Source organism: Heloderma suspectum, chromosome 2, assembly GCF_057233095.1.
Source record: "Heloderma suspectum isolate Gila_16-S chromosome 2, 16-S_ref, whole genome shotgun sequence".
NCBI lineage: Eukaryota > Metazoa > Chordata > Lepidosauria > Squamata > Helodermatidae > Heloderma > Heloderma suspectum.
The window spans coordinates 105,178,102-105,191,703 of record NC_139459.1 but is presented as its reverse complement, the minus strand read 5'-3'; the positions used below and the strand labels follow the sequence as shown (position 1 = coordinate 105,191,703).

Genomic DNA, 13,602 nt, shown 5'->3' with positions numbered 1-13,602 from the left:
AAATAAACACTACTTGGTAATCTTTATTACCAAGAGATGCACAACCCTACTGGCAGCCATTTTTGAGAATGGCTGGATTACCATCCATCAGCATAACATACAAGCTCTCCCTCTCATCACACCATCCTGAGGTCTCCTGCTTGGCTTCCAAGATCAGATGCCAATGGTCAGCAGTAGATTTCCAGTATATTACATCTCATTGTGATGGCACCATCATTCTTCAGTTATCACAGTACTGTACCTTTCACATATACAGCACCGGTACCATGATAACCGAAAAAGGACAGTTCACAGTCTAGCTGTTTTCATACTATTCCCAAATGAGTATACCAACTAGCATGCAATCTGAAGAACACTGAAACACAAAGCCAAGCTGTTTTTCCAAGGCTGAATTAACAAGCTAGTTATAAAGAAAGTATAAGCTGTATCACATCTCTTTCCACGAACACAGAAGGTATTTCCCTTCTTAAAGACAGCTTTATACTAGATGCTTAAACACACAAGCACACACCCATCCCCCTGCCCACAAAACACACTGCAAACTCCAAGTAGATCTATAACAGTTTTCTTGAACATTTATAGAACATATTCAGCAGAAGTTTTAACATTAACTGCCCAACACACTTGCTATTCTATCACAGCTACTAGGAACCTGGGTCAAGAAGATATTACTCCAGGTAATAAACACCTAGCTTGCACGCATGTGCGTGTGTATAATATCTCTCACTGCGAGTTTAATTACTCTGATGAGTACTGATGAGTAAGGAAGTCATCTGGTGCCATAAATAAAAAATAGACAACAGGTACCATACGGCATTGAATGCTTTAAAGCAGCCTTCAGCAACCTGGTGCCTTCTAGTTGTGTTGGGACCACAACTACCATAATTCCCAGCCAGCACTGGCCATGCTGGCTGGGAATTATGGGAGTTGCAGTCCCAACACATCTGGAGGGCGCCAGGTTGCCGAAGGCTGTTTCAAAGAATAAGTACAAGTAGTTCCTTTGCCAGTGACAAAGAATTCAAGACAAGAACGACAATCTGTTATTCAATGCAATTAGTGAATTGAACAGGACTGTGTAATTAGTTTTCAGGAGGAAACCAAAAAGACTTACGTGTAAGGTGACAGTGGTCCTAACAGGACTTTAGAAACATCCTGCTGTCCAAGGGTCATGAGGAGCAGGAGAAGGCTTTGGTTTGTTGAATCCACACAGCCTCCCTGCAAATGCAAACACTTTAATAATTAAGCTTTGTACTAACCAGATAATACAGGCAGAAAGGGGAAGAGGGAGGGAAACCACAGAAAAGTGCTACTCTCACATTTCAAGGCTCAAAAGATCAGATACACATATTTTGCAAGGTTTAAACAAACCCAACTCCAAAAAACAAAACAAAAAAGATGTTTGAAATGAGGATGGGGACCCATTTGTCTAAAGAGCCCTGCAATTGCTGCTTGAAACCCAACAGTGTGTCAAACTGTTTATATGAATCAAGCGATTTCCACCACGTCATCTCACATCCCAGAATGGGAGGGCTTGCAACGGCACACCAGCAACCATACAGCAAGCTATTTCACACGAATGACTTGGCCTGTGTGACTGGCTTCCATAGGATTGCATTATAAGTGGCAACTACGTGGCCATCTCCATGTAAGAAGCAGCCCTCCGGCTAACACAGGAAGGAGGTCAACTTGCCAGAGGAGCTTTGTCCCACCCCCATGTCTAATAGTCATTCCCCTGCTGTGGCAGCAAAGAAGAGCTTCTCTGAAGACTTTCATATATTCTAAACTAGGTAGAAGACTTTGGATCTAGCAACGGAAATACATTCATGCTAACCTATCTACATTACACAATTTATTCCAGTTGCAGCAACCAGGGTAGGCTGTGGTGTAGTGTGAGTGCCGGTCCAGGAAAAAAAGGATTTAAAAAAATTATTTTAAAATATTTTTAACACAGAATCCAAGACATTTCTCCATTAGAAATGGGCTGCAGCACAAGCAGTAGCAGAGCTTTTGTGGAACTGTGTATATATCAGAGGGTGGGCATGTTTGCACATCACAACAGAAATAAGCCTGAATTCTAAATAATTCTGGCTTACTGTGCAAGAGCCAGTATGCTGGTGCATGCCGTTTGATGGTTCCTGCTGCAAGCAAGAGCAGCTAGACAAACTGTGGACCTTCTGCCTATGGTTTGTTTATTTTAGGGGTGAAGAACTCTTTCAGATTGAAGTCCGAATTCCAGTTTGGAGAAGTTCCCAGGGGCAGCATTACGGGGACGGACACACACACACACACAAAAGGATGAAAAATATGAGCGTATTTTAGCTTAAAGCTCTTGTTGCCAGTAACTAAGCTTTAGGAGGGGCATTTCAGCCTTTCAGAATTGGGGGAAAGGCCAGGAAACCTTCAAATAATAGGAGCTTGGGGGAAAGGGCTAGGGCCAGGATAAGGGGACATGGCCTTTTAGGGAATCGAAGAGCCAGGTCGGGACCCCAGGCCTGAGTTTTTGCACCCCTGGTTTATTGTGACATACAGACTGGGAACTCTGGCTCATCTCTCCCAAGACAAGCCAGAGTCATAAGCCAGGGTTTTTTCTTGGGAGATACAAGCTAGAGTTCCCGGTTTGCACATCATGCTAAACAAATAATGGATGATGGTTTGTTTAGCTGTTTCCACTTAGAGCGGGAAGGTGCACTAGGACACTGGCTCATTTACAATAAACCGGAACTATGCAGAGTTCTGGGTTATTGCAATGTGCCAATAGGGCCACTGTATGAGTTGGGCTCAAACCTCTGAACTCCAGAGCAGCCTCATCAATTCAATGAAGTGTCAGGTGGTTTGACAGCTGCCGCTCTAGTAGTTTTCTTTTATCAAGCCAATAGCTCTTCCTCCACTTACAGATCTCAGTTTCTTTGTATGCCTCGTTCTCTATAGACTTGTTGACGTAAATGGACTCTCGAGAAAAAGAACACTTTGAGCTGTCTGATGGGAGAGCTTGAAGTTTCAAAACCCATGACTTCTCTAGCTTCTCCCAATCCAATTGCTTGGGGCGGGGGGGGGGGGAGTTATCTTTTAGAAGAATTCCATTTTTGACAAACGCCGCAAAAGCTAGAGCCCCTTTAAAATAAGTGAGTACGCGGATGGGAATTATAAAGCATAGCGAAAGGCAGTATACACTGATCCACTACAATGCTGTGTACTGCAAGCAAGCATTTGCCATGCCAGAGGGATCTGTGGGGCCTCAGAAGTAACAGTGCAAGTGCAATCACCTATGCATCTTCACTCAGAAGTAAGCCCAACTGAATTCAATGGTACTTACTCTCAAGTAAGTGAGTATACAATTCTGGCTTCCCTGCCAGAAAGAACACCTATAAGTTGACACTACCAACCGGTGCCTGAGTTGCACTTTTTTCTTCCTCCCTCCCAATGCTGTTTCCTCTTGTGTCATGTCTTTTAGATTGTAAGCCTGAGGATAGGGCCTGTCTTATAAACAAATAATGAAATTACAGCCTGTTAGCAAAAATAGGTGGTTCAACAGGTAGATGCCTTTTTGCAACATCACCCATTCTGACCCGTGACATATTTTCTTGACCTCAGGTGCAATCAGACTAAGTATACAAAGCAAGTGACCCAGGTTTTCCAACTCCATCCTGAGCTTACAGCCCATTAGGGCAGCATGGCTAAGGCCCATCTGTTTCTCTGGCTTTCATTAGGAAGCAATATAGCCAGTACAGTATCTAGTGACTCAATTTAAGCCCTAATGGATCAGGAACCCATTTACTGGTGGGTGCACTATCAGCAGGCACAAAATGATGCTTTAGCCCACGACCTTCCGCAATGATCTCCTAATCAAGCAAGCGAGGTTTTCAAAGCTACAGACTTGTTCCAATCGCTTATTAAAGAAAAATTGTATTTCGCACAAAGACAATTTGTTGCATTAGGGGAAAATGTATTATACACAACATAGCATCACTTTGACCATCTATATGAAATAAGGAGGGCACATGGCAATATAATCTGAGTAGTATAAACTAAAGAAAACAAGAATATAGCATGTTGAAATGCATGCAAGGAGATGCAAGGGTGAGGCACTGTCATGCTTTCTTTCAAAGAGACACTAAAACCAGCCGCTTACTCTGCAAATCTCTTCGAGTAGCAACTTCGCACAGTTTGTGCCAAGGTCTTCTGGAAGGACAGCCGTACCCTGTCCCTGGGGGTTAGAGGCCAGCTCAGCACTAAGGAAAGTACCATTTGTAGTCTCTGCCACAAGAGACAGGCCAAAACCTGGAGACCTGAAATATGGGTCAAGGGGGAGGAAGGATGAAAAGGCAAATAAATACATACATACATAAATACATACATACATACATATTGTAAGCTCTCCCATAAAGATGTCCACTCCTCCTCTCAGTGAGAAGGCTTCTTCACCTATGCTTAAGCTGTAAAATTAACAGTTGGATATCAAACAGCCAGACCCAAACGTTTACCCCCATTCCTGTCCTATTGAACCTGAGAAATCTCTCTCTTCATCTAGAAACATAGGAACTGTGCACCCATTGAGCCCAGTATTGTCTATTCTGCCTGCCCGTGGGTCGCAAGCAGAGGTTTTCCTATCACCTGCTACCAGATCCTTTTATAACTGGAAATCGGAGACCTTCTGCATGCCGAGAATGTATTCTATCACCAAGCTAGGGCCTCTCCTTTAAAAGTAAAAAAAAACCGTGGAAGCTGCCTTATACAGAGTCGGACCATCGATCCATCCATCCTGATACTGTCCGCACTGACTGGCAGCGGCTCTCCAGGGTTTCAGGCAGGAGTTTTTTCCAGCCCTACCTGGAATTGTTGGGGATTGAACCTGAAACCTTCTGCATGCAAAGTGGGTGCTCTACCACACAGCCATACTTCACCTTCTCCACATTTGTCTTGCAGACTTGACTTACAGCTTGATCTGACTTAGCAAAGAATTGCTCTCGCTCAGCCCTCCATCTGGCTCATGCAAAGCTGCATAGACATGGGAGGCCAACAAGGCAACACAGGCAGCCTTAATCCAAGACCTTGAGAAGCCAGAGGATGGGCCTGGTAACTTGATCGTAGCTTCTCTCTTAACTTCAAGAGAGAAAGGGCCATCTGGTGAATTCTGAGAGGCAGTACTAGTCTTTCCAATCGGCTTGAGGACCATATAGGACCTCTTAGGGAAGGGCCATAGATCAGTGACAGAGCACATGCTTTGCATGCAGAAGATCCCATGTTCAACCCCTGCATCTCCAGCTAGGCCTAAGAAATAATCCTTGCAGCTGCTAGTCAGTAGACATGGATGGATCAATGGTCTCTCTCAGTATAAGGCAGCTTCCTATGTTCCTATGAAAAATGGGGTGACCAGCTGGGCTGGATGGGGTGAGGGGAGGAGAATGAAAGGGCTGGATGGACGCTTTCTCTTAAAAACCTCCCAAGCCCAACAGGAGGCAAAGGGTGAGATGCTGAAAAGGTAAGGATCCCTCTTCTAAGATCCCTCAGGTTTGAAGGTGTGGTCTGCAGAGTTCAGGTGAGGCTTTTCGTTCCTCATATAAGCTGATCTTAATCAGGAGGCATGAAGATTAGGTGGACTGCCCTTCCTTGTTGTCAGTAGCTCCATCAGAGCTGCTGCGATGAAGTAGTTAAGAGTACAAGCTGGGAAGCCCCGGGGTTCACTTCTCACTTTAACCACAAATGCAGCAATTTGGCCTATGGAAAACCACTGTTCCCTGAGCCTCGCTACTCCCGCACCTGCGATATGGGGATAATCACCCTGGCCAGTGGCCTATCTTACAGGGCTGTTGCAAAGATTACTGGGATAATGCAGGTCAGATGCTTTGAAAACTTTAAATGTGCTATATCATTACTACTACTGGATAGTATTCTGGCCACTTCAAACAGCGAGCATCATGTTAGTAAACCACAGATACATATCTTGCAAAATAATCATCTGGAAAAACATACTTCCCAGAGCTGGTCCCCTTCATATGATCCGTGTGAATGTAAATATCTGGAAGGAACTTATTCAGGATGCTCCTTGCAGAATCCACAATTCGGTTCGCTATCTGGGGGGATACTCTGACACAATAGCTGGTTTATGAAGTTAAGCAATTTCTTATAACAAGACTCTAAAACAAGAAAACAACCAGTATACAGAAGAGGACTTAAATACATTTCATTTATATGTGTGTGTACAATATTTATTCAATTTACGAGTCACGCTATAGCCGAAGCTTTCAGGGCAATGTACATAATAACACGTGTGTGTGTTGCTGTCCATACAGTAAAACACAGGACTGCAATTTGTAGGCTACAGTTTGCAAGTAATACTTACATCCCCTTTTGGGGGTCAAAAGGATATGTTAAAAACATCTTGAGAAGCATAATGCATCTACAGAAAGTTACAGTGTCTTTTTACTAAGCTCCAAACACACCACAGGCCCAGACACCACCATAACTGCCAAATCAACATGGAAAAAGTAGTGACACATTCCTAAACCAGTGAAGCATAGATATCATAGTTTTATCTTTCAAAGTGTGTACCAGATGCTAAAATACAGCTGGGCTTGACTGTTGCAATCCCTGTCCTACAACCTGAATTTAGAATAAACCAGCCTTCCCCAACCTGGTGCCCTCCAGATATGTTGGACTACAACTCCTGTAATTCCCAGCTAGGCTGGAACAAACTATGCCCTATTGCTACTGAAAGATTAGAAGAGCAGCAAGAGCAAAAAGGCAAATGCACCGTTAGCCATTGTCTCCTGGAGTAGGGTGTGTGTATTGGCTTCTCGTCAATCTAACTGAATGCTGAGGTGGTTGGATAGAGTCTAGAACTGAGAAATCATTCTACGTTCAAAACAAAGCAGACGTCAGGTGTTAGTTTCCTGAAAAACAATATCTGAACTTCAGGTTAAGTCCTACAGTTCAGATAAGAGTGGGCGATAAAATTGGAAGACTGAAGACCAGGCAAGGACCTGGATCTATAATACTGGTAAAAGAATGTTATGTGTACTCCATCATAAGGCACTTTTTCCTGCACTGCTCCCTTCCATAGCTGGTGGTTTATTCTATATCACCTGATCACAACGGTAATATTGGTAATGCTGAGGTTTTAATCTATGTATAACTGTGGGGAGAAGCTAGGAGTTTGCCATTTATGTAGCCATTCAATAGCAAAACATTTATAGACTGAAAACCAAGCTTTAAAAAAAAAATCACCACTCACCCTAATTGCCTATGGTAATTAAGAATGGCTCTGGTAAAGGAAGCTGTACCATAGTTGATTCTGATTTTTTCCCCTTTCAGGGTACAAATAATTAAAGTAGGTATTTATTTTATTTATTTATTAGATTTATTAGCTGCTCATCTGGCCAGCTACCCAGCCACTCTAGGGGGCGCACAATACTAATAACAACACGAAATACAATGAATTTACATAATCAACTGAACAAAACAACATAAAACAACGTTGCTCTAAAAAACCCTAACCCACCCCAAATGCCCACCTGAACAGCCAGGTTTTTAAAGCCTGGCGGAAACTCATCAAAGAGGGGTATGGTGGGGATCACTAGGGGGGGAATTCCACAGAGTGGGGGCCACCACAGAAAAGGCCCTATTCCTAGTCCTCACCAGCCTAACTGTCCTGGCTGATGGGTCAGACAGAAGGTCTACCGAGGGCGATCCCATTGAGTGGCATCCTTGGTGTTGTTGGAGGTGTGTTGAGGTAGGCACAGAAAGGTGGACTGCAAAATGTGTGTGGGTTGGCAACTTTAATGCCCTTCTTTTCAAGGATGGTGAAAACCACTACAGTGAATTCATCTGGACAGCACATTTAAGCATTTGTTATAAGAGACAAACCTCTGCGCCACTTGGCAGAAAAGTTCAGACTGTTCAACCACAGCTCAGCCATCTGCGCTCAGCCATCTGCACATCAGTCATGCACAGAACACCACACATTACTGACAGCAAAATCATATACATTTCTACTGAGAAGCAAATCCCCATTGAGTTCAATGGGGCTTACTCCTAGGTAAGAAGGACTGCAGCCTAAATCTCTAATGTACATGAAAAGGGCAGCATAGATTTCAGTCTATAAACATTTAGAGAAGGATACGCAACACCTCTGATGCGCTTAATTTTGCCAGGGTCGATGTACTGAATAGGCTTCAGTGCTTTTTTCACGGGACAACTCAATACCACTTCACCTCCTCCTTTGGGGGGCATACCCCTCCTTGTGATCTGAAAACAATAAATGAGCATTTAAGTTATGAAACAGTCTTTGATTTTCTATCTAAACAACCAAGAGGTCTTACAGACTCTAGTAAGGTGATGCAACCAGCAAAATGGAGAGCAGGATGAACCAGCCAAAGCGTTTTTTTCCTCAGAATAAAAATATTCACTAGCATTCATGCTAGAGAATGAATGGTTCATTCATTACATTATTCCTGTTCAGTGGGCTCCCAATGTTACAAAACATGCATCCTGTAGTTGAGTGTGGACTAGCATGTATGAAGCTGTCCTAGTCTCCACAGCCATACTGCCCAGCAGGGTGAAAACACACATGGCCATTCCCAGCCTAAGAAATACCTGTGTGCCTCTTTCATGATTGTGGACCTTTGTATACCAATATGCTGACATCGGAATCTACACAGATTAAAGCCCAGCCAACTCTAATTAAGGAAGCTACTAAAGCCCCCAGGAAAAACAAAATAGGGGTGGGAATACAAAAAAGTCAGCCTCAGGGTTATGTCTCATAAAGTAAGCAAATAATATTGCTAGGTCACTCAACCCATAAAAGCCAGAGCCTGGAATAATTAATCCAAAATTAAGGAACTCTCTTATGGGCTGCAAACAAAGTAGAATTACAAGGGAGCCAGAAAAGAAGAAGATTCCTAGGTTCTTCCCAACAATCAGATTTTTCGATCTGGAACAGAAAAGGGAAGATTACGCAAAAAATGGGCATCTGGTTCTACACTCTCCCCAGTTCCATCACTCAGTGCTCTTGTTCATTCCCTGCTATTCGCTCGCTGGGGGACAAAAATGCATTTCCCAAGGGTTTGGTTAATAACCATTAACTGTCAACTCCTTGGTGAATTTAGCCAGTCACTGTTTAGCTACCTTTTTCTTATTAGCTTTCACAATATGAAGGATTGCCCCCTCCCATATGTATGTGTCTGGACCCTTTATAGGGACCCTTCTATATGTGCCCTGCTAATTGAGGTGTAATGGGTGGCTACTGAGCTGGTACCCCATTTATGTAATCCCTCTCAGAGGGCCTTGCCTGGAGCCTGCCTTATATTCTTTTCAACACCAGGTAAAGGCCTTTTTTATTTTCCCAGACTTTTTAGATCTGTGCACTTTTAATCCCCTTTAGATCCTCTGTATACTTTCAGCGATTTTGTATATCTCATTATATACAAATTCTTACTTTTTTTCTTTTCTTTTCTTTCTTTCTTTTTATTATTTTGTTGACTGCTATTGTAAAGTAATGTTGTATTACTGTAAACTGCCCAGAGACACTGTAATTGGATGGCATACAAATATTGTAAATAAATGACTATCCAGTAACAATTATTTATTTAACATTTCTTGACTTTATAAGTCACTTTCACTGGTAGGAGAGGCAAAGTCATAAAACAAAAGGCCAAAAAAGCAGCAAAATCAGGAGAGGAAACAGCACTGAAAAATGCAACCAGCTTCCTCTTTCCTTTTTCAACCTCCACAGGCTGAACACAAAAGGTTAACAGAGTGTTGCTTTAAATCCATGTCTCTCAGTTTGAGAGAGCATTCCTTTTATTCTCCTGTACTGATGAAAGAACAGCACACTTGTGGCAGAGTATGAATGAGAGTATGTAGAAATAGCAATTAAGTTCTTACCTTGAGTTCTAACTCTTTGCCATCAATTCCAAATCTTTTCAATAAAGGTATAGCAGTTGCCTTAAGAACATCCACCTGAAAAATATTCAGAAAGAAAGCCTAGTTACCCAAAGGGGACACCAACAATATTTGTGCACCAATACATCAAACATTCATTTTGAGGAGGGATTTTAAATTTGTCATTTATCTTGCATGTAAAGGAAATGCAAGATTTAAAATTAGTAAAGTACCAGCAGTACAAGGTGCATCAACTAATGTTGATGAAATAGATTAGCTATTGATTATGTAAACATGAGAGAGAGAGAGAGAGAGAGAGAGAGAGAGAACAAATGAACAAGACAGGGAGGGAAGGAAGAAAATTAGGGATATGGAGCAGTATCCAATGGGACACAATTGCTAACATAAATTATGTTGCGCTAGTGTAAACTACTCTAGCATAATGCCAATAGCGTTAGCTGGCATGCCAATCTCCCACAGAAATCAGTGAGCCAACTAATGCTATTGGTGGTGTGCTAGAGTAGTTTACCTGAATGCAATGTCGTGTAGATGCACTCATGTCTTGCTTGTGGGTTTTCCGTTGACAGCTGGTTGGCCACTGTGTGAACAGAATGCTGGATTAGATGGACCCTTGGTCTGATGCTCTTATTTTCTTATGTTAGCAGCTGTGCCTTGTTGGATACTGCCCAAGGGCTGCAAGTTGGTCACTTTAAAGTTATTCCTAACTGGTATCACACGCCACCAGTTATCAATCAAAAGAAAGTGTGCATACTTGTGCACACGTACAAGGTTGAACCAATGTATCAGATGGTATTTTGCACCCACCACCACCTTCTGTGCTTTTCAGATATGTTCTCATGGAATTGCAGCATACATGCATGTACCTACTGTGTAGCCTAGTGCCTGCAAGCTTCAACCAAGAGTACAGTTCGCAGCTTGAGAGCGTTTTTCATCCTGCAGAGACCTACATGAGCCATTTGGCTATGGTTACACAATTCAAGTCTCTTCCTGTTAATTCTTCTAGCATCAAGCTCACCCAGCATCCCTTGCCTCAGGCCTGCCTCATCCCTGTTTGACACAGATAACGCTAACCTCTTGGCTAAGGGCAATAATGCTGGCTCCCGCAGAAACACAGCTATTAGCAAACAGAAGTGGAAAAAGAGAAGAGTCAGCAGGCAAATGCTTCAGTTTTCACGTTGCTCAAAAGGGTAAGCAACTTTTTAAAAATAATAAGCAAGTGTTGAAGCAAAACAGAGGACTTATTTTTAACCACTTCCCAACCAAGCCCTCCTTTTCCACACTGGCATGCAGTCAACACATATTTTCAGGTGCAAGACCCCTCAGAATCTGTGGCTCATCGGATGGCAGAATCGGGCACAAAACCCGGTCAGCTTTTTTTTTTTAAAGGTCTACGATGACTGTGGCAGGTCAAGATAATTCAAGGCAAGCCCCTTTATTTGCTAGAAACGTCATCAAACTCTTGGGTCCTGCTACCAACTGCTTTGACAAAATAGGGCTGGACTCACAACATACACTGGCTAACCCTCAGTGCTTCTGGCCCATAAACTAGGCTGGTCTAGACTCTTCTTTGGAATATCTTTTTCAGATGTGCTCTGTGCCTTCATTTTATCAGTTACAGGCTACCTAAGGAGAGTGCTGGAACCCCCTGGCTGGGGTGGGGGGCATTTGCTGACAGCCCTCTTGAAATGTTGCTCTAGCAACCCTTTGGGAACAATCCTACTGTAAAGGCATATTAATTTGAAGAACCACCTTCCTTAGGCCCAAGCACAGCGTTTTAAAAAGAGGCTGAATAGAACGGCTGTGGCTCAGTGCTGGAGCACCTGCTTTGGCTGCGGAAGGTCCCAGGTTCAGTCCCCAGCATCACTGAAGGATGGGAAACACCAGTGTCTGAACTCCTGGAAAGAGCCTGACAGGCAATATAGACCAGGTGTGTTGTACCTCAGGCTTGGGGGCCAAATCCGGCTGTTCTGGGGAACCCATCTGGCTCACTGGGTTCCCCAGATAGCCATGTCCCCTTCCCCTGCTCCCACCCACTTTCCCCCAACTGCCAATCATTTGGTGGTTTCCTGGCTTTTGCATGGTCCCCCCCCCCCCCGTCCATCCTACTATGTTTAAATGACACTCCTAAGGCTTAATTACTGGCAGGAAGAGCTTTAAGGTAAAATATGCTCTGTGTGTGCACATGTATGTGTGTCCGTGCGTGCACGCATTTTTTGATAGTTTGTCCCTTTTCCCTTTGGCCCCATCCACCACTGGAATACAGCCTGCAAGAGCTTCTCTGAAATTGAATTAGCCCCTCGGGCTGAAAGAGGTTTGATGCCCCTGATATGGACAATACTGAGCTTGATGGACCAATGGTCCAACTTGGTATAAAGCAGCTCCTTACATTCCTAAGCTCCTTATCATTCACCCCACTGCTTAAAAAACAGTATGACTGAGGTGGGTGTAGTATTTCAATGTCCAATCAGTACACCTTTAAGAAACCAGCTTGTAACACCCCCCTCTACACATACACTAAACTGGTCTAACCAAGGCAGGGGTTTTTTGTGGTGGTGGTGGTGGTGTTGCATAATTCATCTAGCTGATCTGGGCTAAAAGGAAAGCTTAGTTGGTCTCCATCCATTTCCATAAACTGGGTAAGAGGGGAAAGATGCGACTGAATGATCTAGAGCAGAACAGCATTTGTTTCTGTTTACTTCCCTCCCTCCATTCCATTTTGTCTTTTGCAGGTCCTGGCAAGTCAAAAGCCAGTACCAAGTACCTCAACTGAAAATAATGAAATATAAGAGGAGAACAAAGTGTAGAAATCCTCAGATGGCCTGAGGGCTGCTGTAACCCTTTAGATCCTGGGAGAAGCGATTTCATTCACAGACCACCTTGTATATTAAAGTGGATAAAGCATGATGCAACCCTAGGAATGAATACACAGGGTCTCATACCACATGAAGAAGATCCTGAAAATAGATTGTGTAGGCATTAATGGTACTCCTACACAGAGTAGACCCACTGAAGTGAATGGGCCTAGTCTTCGTAGGACTACCACTGGATACTGCCTTGGGGTCGCAATTCTTGCTTAACTTTCCCAAGTTCAAGATGGCATCAGAAATGGTTCTCATTTTCTAAAGGAGGACAAGCTTTTCTATTCCTTCAATTCCCTGGTCCTAGTACAGTTCTTCCATCTAGTCCTGGGGGCAGAGATGAGGACCAATATCTGGCTACTTCCTTACAATTAATGCACTGATAACTGGTGCTCAGTTCTAATGGAGCAAAAGCTCTATAAAGCTGGATGATGGAATTTGTTATTTTCCTTACATATTGGTCACGTAGATATCAAGTCAATCACAAAATCAATGGCTATATTATAGCAGATACACGTTGCACATACATGGCTGAGCTCACCTGTCTAAAAACTACTCAGGGCTCCCTATTTCCAATTCTTTTTTCTGGGGCTGCGATTCTCAAAGTGACTTTTAGTTGGGGCTACAGCTGCAGCCACAGAACATGGTGCCCTCTTCCCATGGTGCTCCTGATGATAGACCCTCACAAATTATACAATATGGACACAGAGAGATGATCTACCATTATGGAACCAATAAATGTGCCTAAATGTGTGTGGGCAACCCCCCTACTGCCCCAGGGGTGACATCAAGGGGCATGAGTGGTCGCCCATCAATGGCTTACTTGCCCTTTTCCCTTTGACTC

General features: G+C 43.4%; 2 protein-coding genes across 5 annotated transcripts in view; one reads left to right on the top strand and one right to left on the bottom strand.

Moving 5' to 3' along the window:
* Positions 1 to 13,602, bottom strand: part of RCL1 (RNA terminal phosphate cyclase like 1) — a 40,345-nt gene that overhangs the window by 16,106 nt on the left and 10,637 nt on the right. For both annotated transcript variants that reach the window (XR_014787774.1, XM_084834433.1), the window contains exons 4-8: positions 9,883 to 9,957; positions 8,120 to 8,244; positions 5,971 to 6,096; positions 4,130 to 4,286; positions 1,112 to 1,215 (exon numbers count right to left, since the gene is read on the bottom strand). Coding sequence is in view for 1 of the 2 variants with exons in the window: in XM_084834433.1 (XP_084690559.1) it covers positions 1,112 to 1,215; positions 4,130 to 4,286; positions 5,971 to 6,096; positions 8,120 to 8,244; positions 9,883 to 9,957 (587 nt within the window). In the remaining variant the exon portion in view is untranslated. The remainder of the gene's footprint in view (positions 1 to 1,111; positions 1,216 to 4,129; positions 4,287 to 5,970; positions 6,097 to 8,119; positions 8,245 to 9,882; positions 9,958 to 13,602) is intronic.
* Positions 1 to 13,602, top strand: part of LOC146352587 (uncharacterized) — a 50,450-nt gene that overhangs the window by 34,202 nt on the left and 2,646 nt on the right. For all 3 annotated transcript variants that reach the window (XM_084834436.1, XM_084834437.1, XM_084834435.1), the window contains one exon: positions 10,904 to 11,087. In XM_084834436.1, the coding sequence (XP_084690562.1) occupies positions 10,904 to 11,087 (184 nt within the window). The remainder of the gene's footprint in view (positions 1 to 10,903; positions 11,088 to 13,602) is intronic.